At 50.2% G+C, this 20,674-nt stretch overlaps 1 protein-coding gene across 1 annotated transcript; it reads left to right on the top strand.

Annotated features, from left to right (window-relative positions):
• Window positions 1-1,890: 1,890 nt before the first annotated feature.
• DHX37 (DEAH-box helicase 37) lies at window positions 1,891-20,388 on the top strand. The gene is made up of 27 exons (XM_054288706.1): window positions 1,891-2,002; window positions 2,848-3,017; window positions 3,946-4,058; window positions 4,987-5,314; window positions 5,918-6,066; window positions 6,332-6,424; window positions 6,523-6,619; window positions 6,949-7,062; window positions 7,976-8,077; window positions 8,551-8,665; window positions 9,104-9,199; window positions 9,511-9,587; window positions 10,172-10,310; window positions 10,528-10,604; window positions 11,679-11,911; window positions 12,874-12,985; window positions 13,564-13,670; window positions 13,999-14,187; window positions 15,105-15,229; window positions 15,650-15,766; window positions 16,106-16,278; window positions 16,667-16,781; window positions 17,193-17,330; window positions 18,439-18,533; window positions 18,977-19,050; window positions 19,383-19,480; window positions 20,018-20,388. The coding sequence occupies exons 1-27, from the start codon at window positions 1,891-1,893 to the stop codon at window positions 20,098-20,100; spliced, it is 3,441 nt and encodes a 1,146-aa protein (XP_054144681.1). The 3' UTR covers window positions 20,101-20,388.
• The last annotated feature ends 286 nt before the right edge of the window (window positions 20,389-20,674 follow it).

Raw genomic sequence — 20,674 nt, 5'->3', positions numbered from 1 at the left:
CTGCTCCTGCAGGACAGGACCTGGACGTGCTCCTGGACCTTCCTGTGGCCGCTGGAGAACCCATCCCTGTGTGAGCAGTGGGCACAAGCACCCAGGATGGGCTCTGGCTGCTGGGATCAGGAGCTCCACGGGGTTCCGGGGCTTTCAGCTGCCTGCTCTGGGCCTCAGCTTTTGGAATCCTGCGGGGTTCTTCCCATTCCTGGAGCTTTTCATCTCCCTGCTCTGGGACCCAGCCTGTGCCATCCTGCAGTGCTTTTCCCATTCCTGAAGGTTTTCAGCTGCCTGCTTCAAGACCCAGCCTTTGCAATCCTGCAGGGTTCTTCCTGCTCTCGAGGCTTTTCACCTGCCTGCTCTGGTACTCAGCCTTGGCAATCCTGCAGTTCTCTTCCCGTTCCTGAGGGTTTCAGCTGCCTGCTCTGGGACCTAGCTTTTGGAATCCTGCAGGTTTCTTCCCATTCCTGAAGGTTTCACCTGCCTGCTCTGGGAGCCAGCTTTGCAATCCTGTAGTGCTTTTCCCATTCCTGAAGATTTTTACCTGCCTGCTTTAGGACCCAGCCTTTGCAATCCTGCAGTTTTCCCCCTCAGGCAGGGCGGCTCCTCTGGACACACACAGCTGTAGATACCGATGTGTCCTGTGGGATGTGACGCTTTCCCAGTGGTTTTTGGGTGTCAGAGTGCAGTGTACAAACCTGGTGTGGCTCAGTGCTGTGCTTCTGGCGCGTCCTTCACGTCGTGCTTTGCTTCTCGAGGCTCGTTGCATCGTCGCTGTGGATAGACCAGTATCAACCTTAGCTCTTCGGTGGTGTAGAAGTGTTTAAGTGTGGTTTGCCTCACATACTGATCCGTATTTGGCAGCTAATGGCGTTAAGTGACCATGAGTTCTCTTTGTCTGGGTTGGAAAATAAAAGGTTTTATTGTATCCGCATGTATTTTAAACTTTTTGGATAATTCCATCGACCTGTGATGACAGCACATGTAAAAACCGATCTTTTCCTTTTATTCAGAAGTTCTATTTGCTGTGGTAGCACTTGTTGTTGGCACTGATGGTAGTGATTTCATATCCTGTTTTGTACATCAGGTTTCATGATTACAGTGTTTCAGTTTGTACAATTGTTTATGTAAAAACGATTTGGTCTGAAGAGATGCCGTGTGTTCACTTCTGATCTAGACACATACGAGATCCTACTGGTAATACTGTTAGTAGTTACAACTGTACCAGACTTATTTTTTACAGAGCTTTACATGCCTTTATTTATTCCTTTATCGGACCATCCAAACCATGTACTCCGTAGTTCAGTATTTGTAGACCAGTTTCACAAATCAACTTAAGGTATTGTGGCAAAGCTTCGAATAAATGTTTACTGAGACTTTGCACTGAGCTGCGAGTGCCTGCCGAGGCTCTGAGGGGTGGGGTGGGATGGGACCCATGGGATGGGATGGGATCCGTGGGATGGGATGGAGTGGGAGGGAAGTGGTGGGGTGGGATCCATGGGATGGGATCCATGGGATGGGGTGGGGTGGGATGGAATGGAATGGAATGGAATGGAAGGGAAGGGGTAGGGTGGGATGGGGTGGGGCGGGATCGGGTGTCCTAGCATGGGTTGAGGGGTCCCGATCCCGCGGGGCCGCCCCGCGCATGATCCCGCCCGCTCCCGCCCCTTCTCCGCCCATTTCCCGCCTTTTCCCCGCCCATTCCCTGCCTTTTCCCCGCCTATTTCCCGCCCTATCTCGCTCTTTTCCCGCCTATTCCCGCCCCTTTCCCGCCTTTCTCGCGAGACCCCTGTGTTCCGGAAGTGGCGGCGCCGCGGGCCGCACGTGGGGCCGTGCCGTGCCGTGCCGTACCGGGCCGGGCCGTGCCGGGCCCGCTTGGGCCGTGTCCCCGCCATCGCCATGGGCCGAGCGCGCCGGCGGCACAACTGGAAGGCGCGGCAGCCGCAGGGCCCCGCGGCACCGCCCGCCACTGAACCGGAGCTGCCGCTGGAGCTGCCGCTGGAGCTGGGAGGTGCGGCCGGGCCGGGCCGGGCCGGGCCGGGCCGGGCCGGGCTGGGCTCGCTGGGGTCACACCCGCGCTGGAAGGGAGCGGAGCTGCTGCCCTGCTCTGCTGTGTTTTTATTATATTTTAGCTAGAAGCGTTGTTGTTGCTTTAACCCCCGGCAGGCGGTGGGTTCCCGTCCCTGCCTGTGCCTCTCACCCCACCCTGGGGTCGGTCCCAGGCTGGGCTCGCTGAGCTCAGAGCTCTTTTCCAGCCGAATCCATTCCCTGGTTCCGTGATCCCTGATCAGCTGTGTTACAGCAGCGCTGCCTCCAGGGAGCTCAGGATTTGTGCTTGGGTCCCTTCCCAATCACTCAGTGGCTCCATCATTTATTAAAACAGCTACTAAACATATCTCTTATGTTAAACATTCGCCTTCTTAAACTTCAAAAAAAACCGGCATTACTTCAAAAAATTACGTTAATTTTTCTATTATTCTATTTTTATTATTCTATTAATGCAGTTTTTTAGTATTAAAATCTGCTGGTGCCCGGGTGAAGCAGGACGCTGGGGAGTCACCCCAGGGCATTCTATGTCCTGACCCTGGGGGATTGAGTAAAAAGGCAAAAATTGCATAATATTGTTATATAAATCTTGGAGAATCGCCGTCAGGGCTATAGAAAGCTCAGGGTTATTGAATGCCCAGTTTCGAGGTCTTTTGCCCCTGCTGATGTTGCAGGATTTTCTCTTGGCTGGGCATGAGGGTTGTGTTTGTTAGAGGCAGCTAAATCTGGCCTGGTGCTTGATAAGCCTGCTAAGCAGAGTGCTGAAAATAATCCACCTGGCACGGGAGAATAATGCAACCTTTCCTTCAGATGGAGCAACGCTGAAGGGAATTGACCAAAGCAATGCCCTGGTCCTGCCAGCAAAAAAAGCCAAGAAGAAAAAAGCCCCGTGTGTTGTGCAGCAGCAGAAGAAACCCCTGAGCAAGAAACAGAAGAAAAACCTGCAGAAGGTTTTGGAGCAGAAGGAGAAGAAAAAGCAGGTATGTTGCTGTTTCTGGCAGCAGCAGCTTCTCAAATCTTGAATTCTTAAATCTTTAATTCTCTTCTCATAAAATGAGGGTTTGGTATTGGTGCGTGGCGAGGGTGGGTGATGATGAGGACGGTGAGGGGTGTGAGCTGTCAGGGGTGTCTGAGGTGTGAAATCCCAGGGGTGTGCAGGTGCCGGGGTGATGCCGCAGCAGCTGCAGCTCCCCCTTTGCTGGGCATTGGGGCAGAGATGCAGCACCCAGGGGCTGCTGAGGGCAGCTCCAGGGGAGGAAGGCACTCCTGCCCTCTCAGGAACTGCAGGAACACATCCTCTGTGAGCCCAGCTTCTGTTCTGCACAAGTGTTGTGGAATACATTAGTGGCAGGCAGTGATATTTTTTCATTTTTAAAGCACTCTGTGGAATGGGTTCTGTGAGCTCCCGCAAACCTCCCTGCACCCCAAGACCTGTCAGTGCTTCTGAAATGCCTGTTGTGTATTTTCAGCATGCAAACACATTTTTTCTATCTTTGTAAAACCTTTCCAGGCAGAATCCCTGCTCCTGTCAGTGCCTGCACAGTGGCTCTCAGAGAGCAGCTCTGGATTTGGAGCGGGCTCACCCTGTGGCTCTCACCTCTGCCATGCCATGTCCCAGGGCGGGGATTTGGGGCTCCCTTTGCTCCAGGCCTCATTCCAGTGCTTCAGATCCAATCTCTTTTCCTTGCTGCTGTTTCTGGGGTGCAGCTGAGCTGCTCACTGCTCTGATGTCAAGTCCCCATTTCTATTTTTGCTCTGGTACAGGGCTGAAATCAGGGAGGACTGACCCAGGAGCTTTTCCAGCAGGGTTTGCCAGAGCACAGAGCACACCTTGGAATGCTCAGATCTTGCCACGAAATCCTTTCCTGGTCAAAGCAAGCACTGATTTTGGTTGTTTTCCCCAAACAGAGAGCTGAGCTGCTGAGCAAGCTGAATGAGGTGCAGGCTTCTGAGGCAGAAATGAAACTCCTGTACACAACTTCCAAACTGGGGACTGGGGGACGCATGTTTCAGGCTAAAAGGTAAAGGGATTTTGGGGTGGAACCCCTGCAATTGATCATTTTGTTTGAACAGCACCATCCTGAGCTTTCCCTTTATTTTTTTTTTCTTCTTCTTGGTGCAAACAGGTTCTTCAGAATGGATGGAATTAAATAATTTGGTATTTTATATGATAATGGGATAATTATTTTCTTGGTCTTTCCTATGGGATGAGAAGGGTGACACAATCTGCAGGCTTTTAGCAATTATGCTAAACTGCAAAATTGGTGGATAAACATTTTACTTATTTTCTTGTGCTGAAAGACATCTGCTGATGTTGACCATAGCTGCTGGATTTATCAAGAGCTGCATTTGTAGATTAAACAACAAAGCAGTTCTATCCTTCAGAAGAAATGGATAAAAAACCCAGGATAGAAAATGTTTGGATACAAATCCATAAGTCAAAGCCAAGGCTTTACCTGGCGGAGTTGTGAAAACCTCCAGGAGTGGAGATCTGTTTTTTTGGGGAAGTCATGCCTGGTTTGAGGTGCCAGAACACAGCTCACAGATCTGGTTTTTGGGGAAGTCATGCCTGGTGTGAGGTGCCAGAGCACAGCTCACAGATCTGGTTTTTGGGGAAGTCATGCCTGGTGTGAGGTGCCAGAGCACAGCTCACAGATCTGGTTTTTGGGGAAGTCATGCCTGGTGTGAGGTGCCAGAGCACAGCTCACAGATCTGGTTTTTGGGGAAGTCATGCCTGGTGTGAGGTGCCAGAGCACAGCTCACAGATCTGGTTTTTGGGGAAGTCATGCCTGGTGTGAGGTGCCAGAGCACAGCTCACAGATCTGGTTTTTGGGGAAGTCATGCCTGGTGTGAGGTGCCAGAGCACAGCTCACAGATCTGGTTTTTGGGGAAGTCATGTCTGGTGTGAGGTGCCAGAGCACAGCTCACAGGTGGATGTTTTGTTTCCAGGGTGACTCAGGAGCCAAGGACTGATGTCCCTGAAAGGATCAGGAGCATCAGCGGTGCCAACAAGAGAAGGCACAGCTCAGAGTCAGAGCCAGAGCCTGAGGAAGAGCCCAGCAGCTCTGAGGAGGAGGAGGAAGAGCAGAAGGAGGACACTGAGAAGTCCTCAGGCAGGGCTGTGGGTGCTGCTGAGGAGGCAGAGGGAGGAGTGGGCAGGGCAGGGGCCGAGCAGCCTCCGGCTGGTGCCAGAGCCCCAGAGCCCCAGGCAGCCCCCAGCAGGGCTCCCTGCAAGCCTGCAGTGTTCATCCCTGTGCACAGGACTCCTGAGATCCAGGTGAGCCTCTGGGAACAGCACAGTTGGTCACAGGGGCTGGGGAGGACGGTGGGCTCCAGCAGCTGGGTGCACTCAGCTCTGCCCCAGCAGCAGGAAACTCAGCTTGTTTCAGGGTATTAGCATTTACCTTTAGTTTCACATACAGAATCTGTTAACAGTCCTTTATTGTCCTTTGCTAGAAAATCTTCTGAAGTCCCTTTCAGCTCTCTGCTGTTCTGTACCTTATGCAGGGTGGTTTTGTCCCATTTGTTGTGGGCAGGGCATTGTGCAGGAACAGGAAAAGCTCTGCTGAACCTCAGCAGATGAGGCAGTTGTGAAAAGAGTTCTCCCTTGAAGTGCTGTCTTAAGAAACTCAAGGGACTCTGAAATTTCACAAATTACAGCGCAGGGCTTGCCCTGTGCTTGCTGGGAAGCTGCTCTGATGTCTCTGGTTCTCAGCCATGTTTGTGTGGTTTGGACTGGTTCAGAGATTTCTGAGTCACGGGATTGCAGAATTCCTTTGTGGGTTTTATGGTCTGAGGAAGGGAACACGTTTCAATCCCGAGGAAAACAAAAAAGGAGTGAGAAACAATGCAAGTAAAATGTGTATTTTGCACTGTTTAGGAGGCAAGACTAAAGCTCCCCATCCTTGCTGAAGAGCAAGTGGTCATGGAAGCCATCAATGACAATCCCATTGTGATCATATGTGGAGAGACAGGGAGTGGCAAAACCACCCAGGTGCCTCAGTTCCTCTATGAGGCTGGGTATGCCAGGTAGGACTTGGATTTTATATGCAGGGACAGCATTTTGGGAAAAACTTGGCTGTAACTCACACATCTTCAGATCAGTACAGACACAACAGAAGGCAATCCCAAAGCTCCCTGACTGTGTTTTCATTCCAACTCTAGCTAAGACTGAGGCTGTGTGACTGATGCCATTAATCTAGAGCCATCAGTGAGAAATCCTGTTGCCATTTTTTGGGTCTGCTGCTCTGTTTAATGAAAACAATTCCTCCTTTTCCTCCCCTCACCCCTTTAGTTCTGGGGGCATCATCGGGATCACGGAGCCTCGGCGCGTGGCCGCCGTGTCCATGTCCCAGAGGGTGGCCAAGGAGATGAACCTGTCACACAGGTGAGCCTCAGGAGGCCTTGGGACCTCGCTGGGGGGTGGCACTGAGGTGCCCTGTGGGTGACAAGGACTCTGTGCTTGTTCCTGGTGTTTCCCCACAGGGTGGTTTCCTATCAGATCCGCTACGAGGGGAACGTCACGGATGAGACACAGATCAAGTTCATGACTGATGGTGTGCTGCTCAAGGAGATCCAGAAGGTAACTCGCTGTCCTCAGGGTTAAAAAAGGGAATTTTTTGTATAGCTGGGAAGAGAGGCCAATGTGGACTTGTTGCCAGTTTTTCAAATGAGAATCCCTCTCAGCACCAGGGATTTATTTTATCTCCGCCCTTGATATTCCTGCCCAAGCCCCTAAACATTAGGGGAAAATGAGAGCAAAAAGAGATTGGGAACCAGGCTGCCTTGTGTAGGGTGAGTGCATTAAACTGAGTGAGAATAGAGCTGGGGATGGGCTGAGTGCTTGTGGGGTGTCCTGACTCACATATCCTTGCTGGGCCCTCCTGTGCTGAAACCCATCTCTCCCCTCAGGACTTTCTGCTTTCCAAGTACAAAGTGATCATCATTGATGAGGCCCACGAGAGGAGCATGTACACAGACATCCTGATAGGCCTCCTGTCCCGCATCGTGCCCCTCCGGCGCAAGGTGATGCCATCCCTCAGGGCTCATTCTGGTTTTTTTTAATTCTGTTTTTTAATTCTGTTTTTCACATTCTATGCTGCTTTAGGGTGTGGGTCTGGGTTCACATCAGGGCATGGTGAGCTCTGTGCACAGAGCAGGGAGACAACACAATTCCTGCTCCAGCTGGGCACAAATGATCCAAATCTCAGCCCAGGAGCACAAACACCGTGGGCCGGAGAGAGAAAAACAAGCAGGGTGGGACTGCCCGGGCTAAAGCTTATGAATTAATTATTAATGAAATGTGAATAATTGGACAATTAACTCCAAGATGCAAATGGAGCAGAACTGATCACAGTGACAGACCCTGTGACCAGTGGAGCATTTTGGGACCATTTTGGTTCATCCTGGGTTCATTTTGGGACCATTTTTGTTCATCTTGAGTTCATTTTGGGACCATTTTGGTTCATCGTGGGTACAGCCCTGGCTGGGCTCTTGTGCTGCCCAAGGTACATCCATTCAGGCCTTCTAATAAATCCCTGCTTTATTCTTTAACTCCATCCAGTCTCTGCTCCAGGGCAGCCTGCACAGGGCATCAGGAGGGGCAGGGCTCCTGCTCTGGGCATGGATGTGCCAGGGAGGGGATGTTCCACATGAAGAGGCTCTGTGGTGTGCAATTCCAAGGAAATCTGACAGAAATCACACTCAGAGATGTGTTAACACATCTCTCTTTCTGTATGGTTGAAGAGGCACAGAGCCTGCACCAAGGGGGAAGTAGTACAGGTCAGTACCAAGAGGTGACTTTTCAGGCAGAATCCAGTTCATTTGAGACTTACAGTGCAGATAATTGAACTCCAGCAGCCTGGGGGAAAGCGGGGTGTTTATTGGTGCCCTGGGGAGGAGCTGTGGGGCACAGGGTGACAGATGTGTGTCCCTGCAGAAGGGGCTGCCCCTGAAGCTGATCATCATGTCTGCAACTCTGCGTGTGGAGGATTTCACTGCCAACACCAGGCTGTTCTCTGTGCAGCCTCCTGTCATCCAGGTACTGTCCCCTCCCTGGGAGCCCCTATAAAACCAGTGACAAAGCAAGGGCACTCCAGTCTTTCCAGTTGGTGCTGAAATCCCTCAGATAACCCATTTTAAAACAGTCATTTTGTTGAGGCTATTGTTTCTTTTGGGACTTGCTGTTTTTCTTTCCACCTTTATCAGAAAACCGCCCTGGCAGAATCTGATTATCTTGAGAAACTCTTCAAGTCATGGTTCAAGAGAACTAGAAAGCCTCTGTCTGAGTTGATGAGGTGAAAGGGGGGAAAGATTGGGTTTCTAGCCTGGTTTTATGGTGTAGCAAACAGCAGTGATTTCTGTGGGTTTGGTGTTTTGTAGGGTACCTAACCCTGGATGTGAACAGAAATACAGAGTGAGCTTTTCTGGCTCTAATGATTGTGTGGAGTTATGGCAGCACACAAACCCTTTATTTATTTATTTAAATACCTTAATTTGGTGTTTGCTCTGCAGGTAGATGCAAGGCAGTTCCCTGTGACTGTTCATTTCAACAAGAAAACCCCCCTGGATGATTACAGTGGGGAGTGCTTCAGGAAGGTGTGCAAAATCCATCGCATGCTGCCTGCAGGTAAGGGAGCTTCACTGCTGAGACCTCTCATTTCGCTCATACTGAACATGCCCAAAGTTTTGGGGTTTGTTGCTGATTTTTTTTCCCTTTTTTTCCTTTTTTTCTTTTTTTTTCCTTTTTTCCTTTTTTTCCTTTTTTTCCTTTTTTCTTCCTTTTTTCTTCCTTTTTTCTTCCTTTTTTCTTCCTTTTTTCTTCCTTTTTTCTTCCTTTTTTCTTCCTTTTTTCTTCCTTTTTTCTTCCTTTTTTCTTCCTTTTTTCTTCCTTTTTTCTTCCTTTTTTCTTCCTTTTTTCTTCCTTTTTTCTTCCTTTTTTCTTCCTTTTTTCTTCCTTTTTTCTTCCTTTTTTCTTCCTTTTTTCTTCCTTTTTTCTTCCTTTTTTCTTCCTTTTTTCTTCCTTTTTTCTTCCTTTTTTCTTCCTTTTTTCCTTTTCCTCTTGCAGGTGGGATTTTGGTGTTTTTAACAGGCCAGGCAGAAGTTCACTCTCTGTGTAGAAGATTAAGGAAAGCATTCCCATACCAAAAGAACAGCACTGCAGGTAATGCCGTAGAAACTTAAACTTCAAATTACCCTGCTTGAGAAGTGAGCTTGCTTTGCATCTAAAAATAAGAACTTTTGTTTTAAAACCACAAAATACAAGGTTTGGGGGAAGTTGTGGGTGATTGCCATGACTGATGTTAAGCTTTGTGCTGGTTTGAGTTTGGGAAAAAATCCTTTGCAGTTTCTCTCTGCCTTCAGTTTGCTTTTTGCACACTGTGCCTCCCAGAAGGGTGGGAGTGGGACCAGACCCCCTCCACCTTTCCCAGGAGGAAAGCATGCCCAGCTCACAGTGTTCCACTGCTGTTTTAGGAGGAGAGGATGACAGGGAAGACTCAGTGGAAGAAATGAGGAAATTCAAGAGCTCGAGGAAGCGCAGGAGAGTCCAGGTAATGTGTGAGGGGCAGAGTTCCCCCAAGAGGCAGCAGGAGCCTCCCTGCGGCAGCTCTGCTCTGTGGCTGTGCCTCCCTCAGCTCCTCCAGCTCTGCCTGGTGTCCCCTCAGTGCTGCTCCCACTGCTGCTGAAACTCTGCATGTCATGGGCAGGAGATTGATTTAGGTTTAGAGTTCTCACCACTCAAACTCGAATGGAAGGAGTTCCAGACTTGCTGGCTGCTCCTCATCTTAGCATTTGTTACCCAAACTTTGGACTGGATCTGACAGAGAGATTAAATTCTCGGACTAACCCATCTTGACAGAAACTGTTGAACATTTGTTTGACATAACTGGATTAGGAGGCCAGTTCTCTTCTTTCTAAGAGCGTTACAATAAATGACAATACATAGAGGTGGAATGGGATTTGGCATTGTATGCTTTTGCAGTGCCTCCAAATTAAAAAATGTCCAATTTGGAAATACTTTATTTTGCACCTAAGAAATGTGAGTCCTTGTCTCAGCTTTGCTTCCACAGCAATGCAAAGTGCTGCTTGTGTCCCCCTGTTAATGTGCTGTTCTCATCTTCCCTCCCTCTCTCAGACACTCCCCAAAATTGATCTGAACAATTACTCTGTGGTGCCACCAGATGAAGGAGATGAGGACAGAGACTTTGACAGTGATGATGATGCTGCAGGCTCCGATCTTGACCTGGACTTAGGAGATGGAGACTCAGGAGAAGGTTTGGCACGTGGGAAAGAGGGAATCCCTGTCCCCTGTCACCTCTGAGATGAGTGACTTGGGTTGTGGCACCAGAGCAGCAGTGTCATGGCAAAGCTGTTCAGGTTTGCCAGTCCCAGTTACTGGTACCAGTTTGTACCAATTCTTTCCTGGTTTTGGTGAGGGGTGTTTGTGCAGATGTTGCTGGGGCTGAGCAGTGCTGGTTTGTTTCTCCACAGATGAGAAATCTGACTCGTCCCTGCCCCTGTATGTGCTCCCACTCTACTCCTTGCTGGCACCAGAGAAACAGGCAAAGGTAAAGGATTTATTGTCACAGTGAGCAGGAGATCTGACAGATAACAGTGCTCATTGTCTGAAAGCACAAGAGAGAGAAAATTCCCATCTTGGACTATTCTGCCAGCTGGAATGGCCCAGTGGGCAGGTTGGGCTGGGGTGTCCCTTCAGCAGGGTGGGAGAGGTGATCAGCCACAGCCCTGCAGGGTCTCTGAATCCATCCTGGCTCCACCTGCAGCCCCTGGGGTCATTTCTGAGGCTTAACCCAGCTGGACAAAGAGCTTCAGAGCTGGAGACACGGGGTTGGGGCTGTGCTCTGACTCCTGTGTTCCCCTTGCAGTGCCATATACACTGCCATGCCTTTGCAGCCCATCCAGGACCGCTGCCTGTCCCTTTTCCTTGCCCCCTTTTCCTTGTCCCCTTTCCTGCCCCTTTCCTATGGTGGTGCTTGCGTGTCCCCCAGGACGAGGGAAGAGATGAGAATCTTGACTCCATGTTTCAGAAGCCTGATTTATTATTTTATGATATATATTATATTAAAAGAAAATTATATACTAAAACTATACTAAAGAAAAGAGAAAGGAGACATCAGAAGGCTGGAAAAGGAAATGAATAATAAAATCTTGTGACTGCTCAGGGTCCTGACACAGCTGGACTGTGATTGGCCATTAATTAGAAACAACCCCATGAGACCAATCCCAGATGCAACTGTTGCATTCCACAGCAGCAGATAACCATTGCTTACATTTTGTTTCTGAGGCCTTCAGGAGAAAAAAATCCTGGTAAAAGAATTTTTCATAAAATATATCTGTGACACTTTCCTTGCCCCCTTTTCCTTGCCCCCTTTTCCCTGTCCCTTTTCCCTGTCCCTTCTCTGGTGTCTTTGTCCCTTTGCTTGTCCCTTTCCTGCCCTTTTCTTGTCCTTCTCTTGCCCTTTTCCTTGCCACTTGCCTTGTCCTTTTCTTGTCCTTCTCTGTCCTTTACTGCCCCTTTTCCTCCTTGTCCCCTTTTCCTTGTCTCTTTCCTTGTTCCTTGCCCCTTTCCTTGCCCTTTCCTTGTCCCTTCCTGCCGTCCCATGCCCGCCCCTGTCCCGCAGGTGTTCCGCCCCGCTCCCGCGGGCACCAGGCTGTGCGTGGTGGCCACCAACGTGGCCGAGACGTCGCTGACCATCCCCGGCATCAAGTACGTGGTGGACAGCGGCCGGGAGAAGCGGCGCTGCTACGACAGGGTGACGGGGGTCTCGTCCTTCAGGGTGTGCTGGGTGAGCCAGGCCTCGGCCCAGCAGCGCGCCGGCCGCGCAGGCCGCACCGAGCCCGGCCACTGCTACAGGTGAGCACAGGGCCCTGTACTCACAGCCAGGAGCCTCCCCTGGAGTGGGAAATGTAAACCCCTAAACCCTCCCTCTTCCAATTTGTTACACATTTTAAATTCAGGGGCTCTGATGCGGTGGTGTTCGCAGGGGTCCCAGGATGAGGGAAGAGATGAGAATCTTAACTCTGTGTTTCAGGAGGCTGATATATTTTATGATACATATTATATTAAAAGAAAATGATATATTAAAAAGAATATACTATTAAAAATATATAAATAATATTTAAAAGAATATACTAAAAGAAGAGAAGGTTTCACCAGAGGGCTTGCAAGGAAAAGAAAGGAATGATAACAAAATCTTGTGACTGACCAGAGAGTCTGAGATAGCTGCACTGTCATTGGCCATTAATTAAAAAGAACCACATGAGACCAATCAAAGATGCACCTGTTACATCCCACAGCAGCAGATAACCATTGTTTACATTTCATTTCTGAGGCCTCTCAGCTTCTCAGGAGAAAAGATCCTAACAAAAGGATTTTTCATAAAATATGTCTGTGACACTCTGAGGCAAAAAATCTGGGAGCAGGAAATAACAGTTCTTTAATAGGGAAGAAAATAAAAAAATATACAATGCAGTAAACTAAAACACTGGCAGAGTCAGAACACAACCTGACACCCTGTGGGTCGGGGTGTTGGTAGCAGTGCTGTTGGAGATGTGGCTGCATCCCTCCTGCATTTCTCCTGCTGAAAACTCTTATTTTCATGGTCAGGTTGGATTTCACTATGGCCAGATGGATTTAACTCTGAGCAATGTTAACTTGTGAATAAGGCAAATGCCCCAACCTGTAAATAATGATATGATGATGTAAATACTATCCATGACTGCCTTTTTGGTTTTTTATTCCCTTGCTAATTTTTCTTGCATATCCTTTGAGTTAAAATTTCTTTTAAATATCTAATAACACTTCTGGTCCACCAGGTTATACTCTTCAGCAGTTTTCATGGACTTTGAGAAATTTTCTGCTCCAGAAATAACGAAGCGACCAGTGGAAGACCTGATTCTGCAAATGAAGGCATTAAATATAGAAAAGGTGAGTTGGGAAGGGCTTTGTACCACAGCACCCATTCAAGTGATTGCCCTTAGGAGCCAGAAACAAACAGAAGTGTATTTTATTGCCATTGCTTGAAGCTGTGCCTTGTGGCAGAAATTCAGATCCTCAGAGTCCATTTTGAGTCTGCACATTGCAGAACCTGCTCTGAATTCCTCTAGGCCTTAACAGACATGTTTGTTCAAGCTGTAAATGCTTTCTTATGTTCTTAGAGGTTAAAAAAACCCCTGTCTAAGCAGGGTCTGTGTTTTGGAGATACTAGAGCACTTTCAGAGAGCACAGCACTCAAATCCAGCCCTTCAGCAGCCTGCCCTGGGCGGTGCCTGCAGTCGGTGGGTGCTGGGGGTGATTCTGCTGTTCCTGTTTCCTCCTGTTCTTGTTCCAAGCATTTCCTGCCATTCTGTGTCCCTTCCTTTCGCTCCTGGCAAACATCCTGAGTGTTTTTCTTTGTCCCACGTAAGCAGAGGGGAGGATTCCACTGCCTTGCAGGGCTCCTGGCTGTGCTCACACCGGGATGCTGTGTCACTGTGGGCTGAGGGGCTTTGCTCTTGTTTCCCTAGGTCATCAACTTCCCCTTCCCAACCCCTCCTCCCACGGAAGCTCTGGCAGCAGCAGAGGAGCTGCTGATAGCCCTGGGTGCCCTGAAGGAGCCCCCCATGACAGGAAGGTAATGCCAGTGCTCCCCACTGATGCCCTGCGCTGTGGGCTCTGCTGTGCTCCTGCTGCCCTCCCACCCACACCCAGGGGTTCCTGTGGCTCACAAACTGCCACAGCTCATCTCTGGTGCCCTCTGTTTGATCCACTGGCCCTGGTGTGTGTGGGCAGGGAAACACTGAGCTGGGAGCGAGAGGAATCTTTCCCCTGGCCTTTGGCACCAGCACACAACAAAACCTGAGCAAACACCTCAAATTAACTGGGCTGCCAGAGCGGGGAGCACAAACCTGTTCTAATTTAGAGTTACTTCATGACATGAGCTCTCTTTTTCCCTGGCCCAGGCTGAAGCAGCAGCTGGCAGCAAAGCTGAGCTGCCCCATCAGTCCCCTGGGCAGGGTGATGGCCACTTTCCCCGTGGCCCCTCGCTATGCCAAGATGCTGGCCCTGAGCAGGCAGCAGCAGTGCCTGCCCTACACCATCACCATCGTGTCTGCCATGACTGTCAGGGAGCTCTTCGAGGAGCTGGACAGGTCAGTGGCTGAGCCTGCCTGTGTCCCTGTGTCGCCCTGTGTCCCTGTGTCGCCCTGTGTCCCTGTCACCCTGTGTCCCAGTGTCACCCTGTGTCCCTGGCACAGCTGTCACAGGTGCTGCCCTGTGTCCCAGTGTCCCCCTGTGTCCCTGGCACAGCTGTCACAGGTGCTGCCCTGTGTCCCAGTGTCCCCCTGTGTCCCTGGCACAGCTCTCACAGGTGCTGCCCTGTGTCCCAGTGTCCCCCTGTGTCCCTGGCACAGCTGTCACAGGTGCTGCCCTGTGTCCCAGTGTCACCCTGTATCCCTGGCACAGCTCTCACAGGTGCTGCCCTGTGTCCCAGTGTCCCCCTGTGTCCCTGGCACAGCTGTCACAGGTGCTGCCCTGTGTCCCAGTGTCACCCTGTATCCCTGGCACAGCTCTCACAGGTGCTGCCCTGTGTCCCAGTGTCCCCCTGTGTCCCTGGCACAGCTGTCACAGGTGCTGCCCTGTGTCCCAGTGTCCCCCTGTGTCCCTGGCACAGCTGTCACAGGTGCTGCCCTGTGTCCCAGTGTCCCCCTGTGTCCCTGGCACAGCTCTCACAGGTGCTGCCCTGTGTCCCAGTGTCACCCTGTATCCCTGGCACAGCTCTCACAGGTGCTGCCCTGTGTCCCAGTGTCCCTCTGTGTCCCTGGCACAGCTGTCACAGGTGCTGCCCTGTGTCCCAGTGTCCCCCTGTGTTCCTGGCACAGCTGTCACAGGTGCTGCCCTGTGTCCCAGTGTCCCCCTGTGTTCCTGGCACAGCTGTCACAGGTGCTGCCCTGTGTCCCAGTGTCCCCCTGTGTCCCTGGCACAGCTGTCACAGGTGCTGCCCTGTGTCCCAGTGTCCCCCTGTGTCCCTGGCACAGCTCTCACAGGTGCTGCCCTGTGTTCCTTGCAGGCCTGCAGGCAGTGAGGAGGAGGCAGCCCAGCTGAAGGCAAGGAGAGCCAGGTTCTTGCAGATGCAGAAGGTCTGGGCTGGGCAGGGGCCCATGCAGAAGCTGGGGGACCTCATGGTGATGTTAGGTAAGTGTCTGTGAGTATCCTCTGTGTATTCTTTAGTATAGTTTACAAGAATAGAAATAGAATAGAAGAGAATAGAAGAGAATAGAATAGATGTATAGTATATATGGTATAGTATATATAGTATGATATAATATAGTATATATAGTATAATATAATATAGTATAATATAACATAGTATATATAGTATATATAGTGTAGTATATATAGTATAGTATATATAGTATATATAGTATAATATAATATAGTATATATTATCTTAAAATAATAAATCAGCCTTCTAAGAACATGGAGTCAGGTTCATCATTCCTGCCTTCATCGGGACACCCCACAAATACAATAGCAGCCCTAAATGACTCCTTGCCCGGGACAGTGCTGTCCCCATGGTTCCCTGAGGAGCCCTGACCCCCTGTGTCACCCCAGGAGCAGTGGGGGCCTGTGAGTACTCTGGGTGCACCCGGGAGTTCTGCGAGCAGAACGGGCTGAGGCACAAAGCCATGCTGGAGATCCGGCGCCTGCGAGGGCAGCTCACCACGGCAGGTGAGGGGCTGGGGGGATCTGAGCTGGGGGAAATGCTGTGCTGGGGGCTGCACAGCCCCATGAGCTGGGGAAATGCTGTGCTGGCTCTGTGCTAGGGGGAAATGCTGTGCTGGGGGCTGCACAGCCCCACTGAGCTGGGGAAATGCTGTGCTGGCTCTGTGCTGGGGACTGGCACAGCCCCACTGAGCTGGGGAAATGCTGTGCTGGCTCTGTGCTGGGGGCTGGCACAGCCCCACTGAGCTGGGGAAATGCTGTGCTGGCTCTGTGCTGGGGGCTGGCACAGCCACACTGGGCTGGTCCCTGTCCTGCTGCCCCCCCTCTCACCTGGTGTGCCCGCAGTGAACTCGGTGTGCAGGGATGCCGGGCTCTACGTGGACCCCAAGATGGAGCCCCCCACGGAAGCTCAGGTCACCTACCTGAGGCAGATCGTGCTGGCAGGGCTGGGGGATCACCTGGCCAGAAGGGTTCAGGCAGAGGAGCAGCTGGATGACAAGTGGAAGAATGCCTACAAGGTGAGCAGCTTGCCTGGCCTCAGTTCCTCCTCCCCTATGGCAGAAACCTGTGCCAGCCCAGGTGTGTGGCTGGGTGCAGCTCTGAGATGTCTGTGCTGCCTTCCTGCAGCTCCTCTCTGTGGAAGTGCAGTTTGCAGTGGTGCCATTTCCTGGTGTTCATGCAGGAAATGTTATAAAAGAGCTGAGAAATACCCTGAGTTCACCTTGCGTACCATTGGACACCTTGCTTGGTGTCTGCAGAGAGGCTGGATTGGAAAATGATGGGGTTATTAAAAACCTCCATCACTTCAGGAAAGCTTACAGATGCACGGCTGAAATGAGGTGCAGTGAGGACATGGGATTGCCAGTCACTGCTCTTGCCCTCCTTCAATCTTTGTGCCTCTTCCAGACTGCCCTCCTGGAGGACCCCGTGTTCATCCACCCCAGCTCAGTCCTCTTCAAGGAGCTGCCAGAGTTTGTGGTGTACCAGGAGATCGTGGAGACCACCAAGCTCTACATGAAAGGTGAGTGCTGTGGGTGTTGCTGCAGCCCTGCTGAGCAGCTCACAGTGCCTTGGCAGAGTGTTCCCCCTGTGCTGTGCTTGCTGAGTGACTCCTGGGATTTGGATCCTTAAGCCTTCCTAGGTCTGGATCAGGAGATAAATCGGCATTTTTTATTATTTATTATTTACATGGCAGAATTGGCTGGAGCAAAGCTCAGCTTCTGAAATATCTGCTTTGCCCCAGCCCTGCCAACCACAGCTGCCTGCTGCTGATCTCTGAACAGATATTTTACAACATAAAAAGTTTGAAAAGCATTAAGGACAAATAAATCTGTGGAGATCAGACCCTGACCGTGCCCTGTACCCCTGGGGCTGCCAGTGAGCCGTGGCCCTGGGCAGCAGACCTGCATGCAGGTGTGTTTTCCCTCCCCAGGTGTGTCTGCAGCGGAGCCTGAGTGGATCCCTGCCCTGCTGCCACCCTACTGCCACTTTGGGAAGCCTCTGGAGGATCCCCCTCCCTCCTACTGCCCTGGCACGGGCCGGGTGCGCTGCCACAGAGCCAGTGTCTTCTGTAAGTGTCCCTGGAGCTCCTGCCTCTGCCAGGGGGTCCTGAGAGGGGCTGTGAGCACCTCCACGGGGTTTGCAGCATTCAAACATTGGATTGTCCACTGAGATGGGCACCTCTACGGGGTTTGCAGCATTTAAACATTGGATTTTTCACTAATATGGACACCTCCACGGGGTTTGCAGCATTCAAATATTGGCATTTCTCTCTGAAATGGGCACTCCATGGGGTTTGTAGCATTTAAATATTGGATTTCCCACTGAGATGGGCGCCTCCACAGGGTTTGCAGCATTTAAACATTGGATTTCCCACTGAAATGGCGACTTCCATGGGGTTTGTAGCATTCAAACATTGCATTTCCCACTGAGATGGGCATCTCCAAGGGGTTTGTAGCATTCAAATGTTGGCATTTCTCACTGAGATGGGCACCTCCATGGGGTTTGCAGCATTCAAATATTGGATATTCCACTGAAATGGGCACTGCACGGGGTTTGCAGCATTCAAACCTTGAATTTCCCACTGAGATGGGCACTCCGTGGGGTTTGTAGCATTCAAATATTGCACTTCCCACTGAGATGGGCATCTCCAAGGGGTTTGTAGCATTCAAATGTTGGCGTTTCTCACTGAAATGGGGCACTCCACGGGGTTTGCAGCATTTAAACATTGCATTTCCCACTGACATGGGCACTCCACGGGGTTTGTAGCATTCAAACATTGGATTTCCCACTGAGATGGGCACTCCGTGGGGTTTGTAGCATTCAAATGTTGGCATTTCTCTCCGAAATGGGCACTCCACGGGGTTTGTAGCATTCAAACATTGGATTTCCCACAGAGATGGGCACTCCACGGGGTTTGTAACATTCAAACATTGGCATTTCCCACAGAGATGGGCACTCCACGGGGTTTGTAACATTCAAACATTGCATTTCCCACAGAGATGGGCACTCCACGGGGTTTGTAGCATTCAAACATTGGCATTTCCCACAGAGATGGGCACTGTGCAGGCTGGCAGTGCCCTCCCCTCTGTCCTGGCCCCTGTGCTGCCCCCCTGCCTGGCCCTGTGCCCCCCTGGGGGAGCAGGGAGGAGATTTGGGCTGTTGTGTGTTGTTTGCAGACCGGGTGGGCTGGCAGCTCCCTGCTGTGGAAGTTGATTTTCCCCCAGGGATCGAGCGCTACAAACACTTTGCCAGGTTCCTGCTGGAAGGAAAGGTGAGTGTGCTCCACCTGCACCATTTCCCTCGTGTTACCATTCATTTTTTAGCCCAGTTTTTGGAGGAGATGAACCTTATGGCTTCATTTTTTGCTCATCACTTGCTGGTGGATGGAAGAGTTTGTTGTGGTTGATGAGGTGGGGAAGGGATCTTCAAAACACAAAAAAACCAGGAAAAATCAGTATTTCAGTGAAAGATATCCACAAATTTAAGTGCTGTTTTTGCAAAGTAAAAAAAAGCCAATAGCCCATTGGTTTGTCCAGTATGGGACAGGAGAATTGTCCAAAAAATCAGGACAAGATTATGGACACAGGGATAGGAGGAGATGGCGATGGAGATTATGACATGGAATATGCAGTAGCACAAGTTCATTGATGGTTGTTGTCATATCACAATTAATTCACTTTATTCATTATATAATTGTTGTAACCAATCTTCCAGGTCATTAAAAAGCTGAGTCCTTACAGCCAGTGCCTGCTGTCCAGCCCCCTCATAATGCTGAAGACATGGTCCAAGTAAGTGGCTAAAAAAAAACCTCAGGTTCTTTTTCTCCACCAAACACTTTTCACTTCCTTTCTAAATTAAAAAAAATTCAATGCTGAGAAGTGTTAAAAGCAAACTTCAGGTTCTTTTCTCCACCAAACACTTTTCACTTCCTTTCTAAATTTAAAAAATTCAATGCTGAGAAGGGTGGTGGAGATTGTGATCTTGGGAAAATGAGTTTCCTCACCAGGAAAAGCTGTGTCCCAGGAGAGTTGGGGGTGGTGAGGGCAGGGCAGGACACGCAGCCTGCTGGGCTCTGCTGGGCTCATGAACATTGTTTTACTGCTCCATTTCTGTGATTCAGACTTCAGCCCAGGACAGAAGCACTCTTGCAGGCTCTGGTTAAAGAAAACTGTGATAACCGTGATGCTTTGGTGGCTGCATGGAAGAAAAATCCCAAATGTGAGTGTCCTGCTTGCCTAATTATCAGTCATGTCAGTGGGGTACCTCGAGCACTACTGAATTATAATTTGAAAAAATGGACTATTTCATTTGTTAAGCTTAAAATATTTCTATTTTCTTACCAGAAGCAGGAGTGCCCTGTGCTTGATTCTTGTGAAAAATGACACAAAGCACTTCAGAAAGCAACATTTATTTGTATTCTAAGATTTTTTTTTTTTTCTGTAGTTGTAACTAACTGTAGTTAAAATGTACAGACTCTGGTGGTACCGGCCGTGGATATATTGAAGGGTTTTTTTCCTGGTAAAATGGATTTTCTTCAATATTGGGATGCCAGATGATGAGAATTATTCACAGAAGCAGCAGCAAGGTGCTTCAGGGATGGCACAGAGATTCCTGTGGGTGCTGCCAGCTGTGCCTGGCAGCATCCAAGCTCCAGCAGCATCCCTGCAGTGGGCGCTGGCCCTGTCTCCCGTGGACCTGGTGATCCCTCAGGGGGTTTTTCCAGCCCATCTCAGTGTCTGCTCCTCTCCCCTGCAGATCTGCTCGCAGCCTATTGCCAGTGGGTGCCCGAGGCCCTGCACCAGGAGCTCGCCCTGAAGTGGCCACCAGTGGCCCTGTGACCCTCGATGCTGATGGACTCCTTGGCTCCAGGGAGTTTGGAGAGCTTTCCAGGGCTTTCCTTGGAAATCTGAAACTGATGGACTCACCAGCTGTAGGAATACCTTTTGTTATTCTGCTTTCCCAGAAGCCCTGCCAGCTGTTTGGCTGGTTTTTCATAGTATTAATGTTTGGATAATTTTATCCATTGTATTTTATGGAGATTTTTCTTTTTTTTTTAACCTGAAGTTTCTCTTTGGACTATATTAGTCATATGAACTGTAATAAATATGTAAAATTCTTGGTCTGGATGAGAGAAATGTTTGGGATGCTGCAGTGAGCAGAATATCAGAGCTGTGGGTGTCAGACAGAACCTGGGCAGCAGCTCAGGGCAGGAACACAAAAATGAGGAAAGTCTTGGGTTGGCATGGGAATGGTTTAATTAGTGAGGGGCAGAAGCTTGAGTTTTGGGTCTTGGTAAGCCCAGTGCTCACACTGTGCTGATGGGCTGGGGTTTGTGACGCTGCTGCAGGAGAAAGGCTGGACAGGGACCCTCCTGTTCCTGTGTTCTGCAGGAAACTGGTGCAGCCCAGCTGC

The sequence above is a fragment of the Melozone crissalis genome, unplaced genomic scaffold (assembly GCF_028551555.1).
Source record: "Melozone crissalis strain CALT ecotype California unplaced genomic scaffold, PUWL_Pcris_2 ptg000063l_1, whole genome shotgun sequence".
In the NCBI taxonomy this organism is placed as follows: domain Eukaryota; kingdom Metazoa; phylum Chordata; class Aves; order Passeriformes; family Passerellidae; genus Melozone; species Melozone crissalis.
Note: the sequence above shows the minus strand (reverse complement) of the source record. Positions and strands in the feature narration are given on the sequence as shown.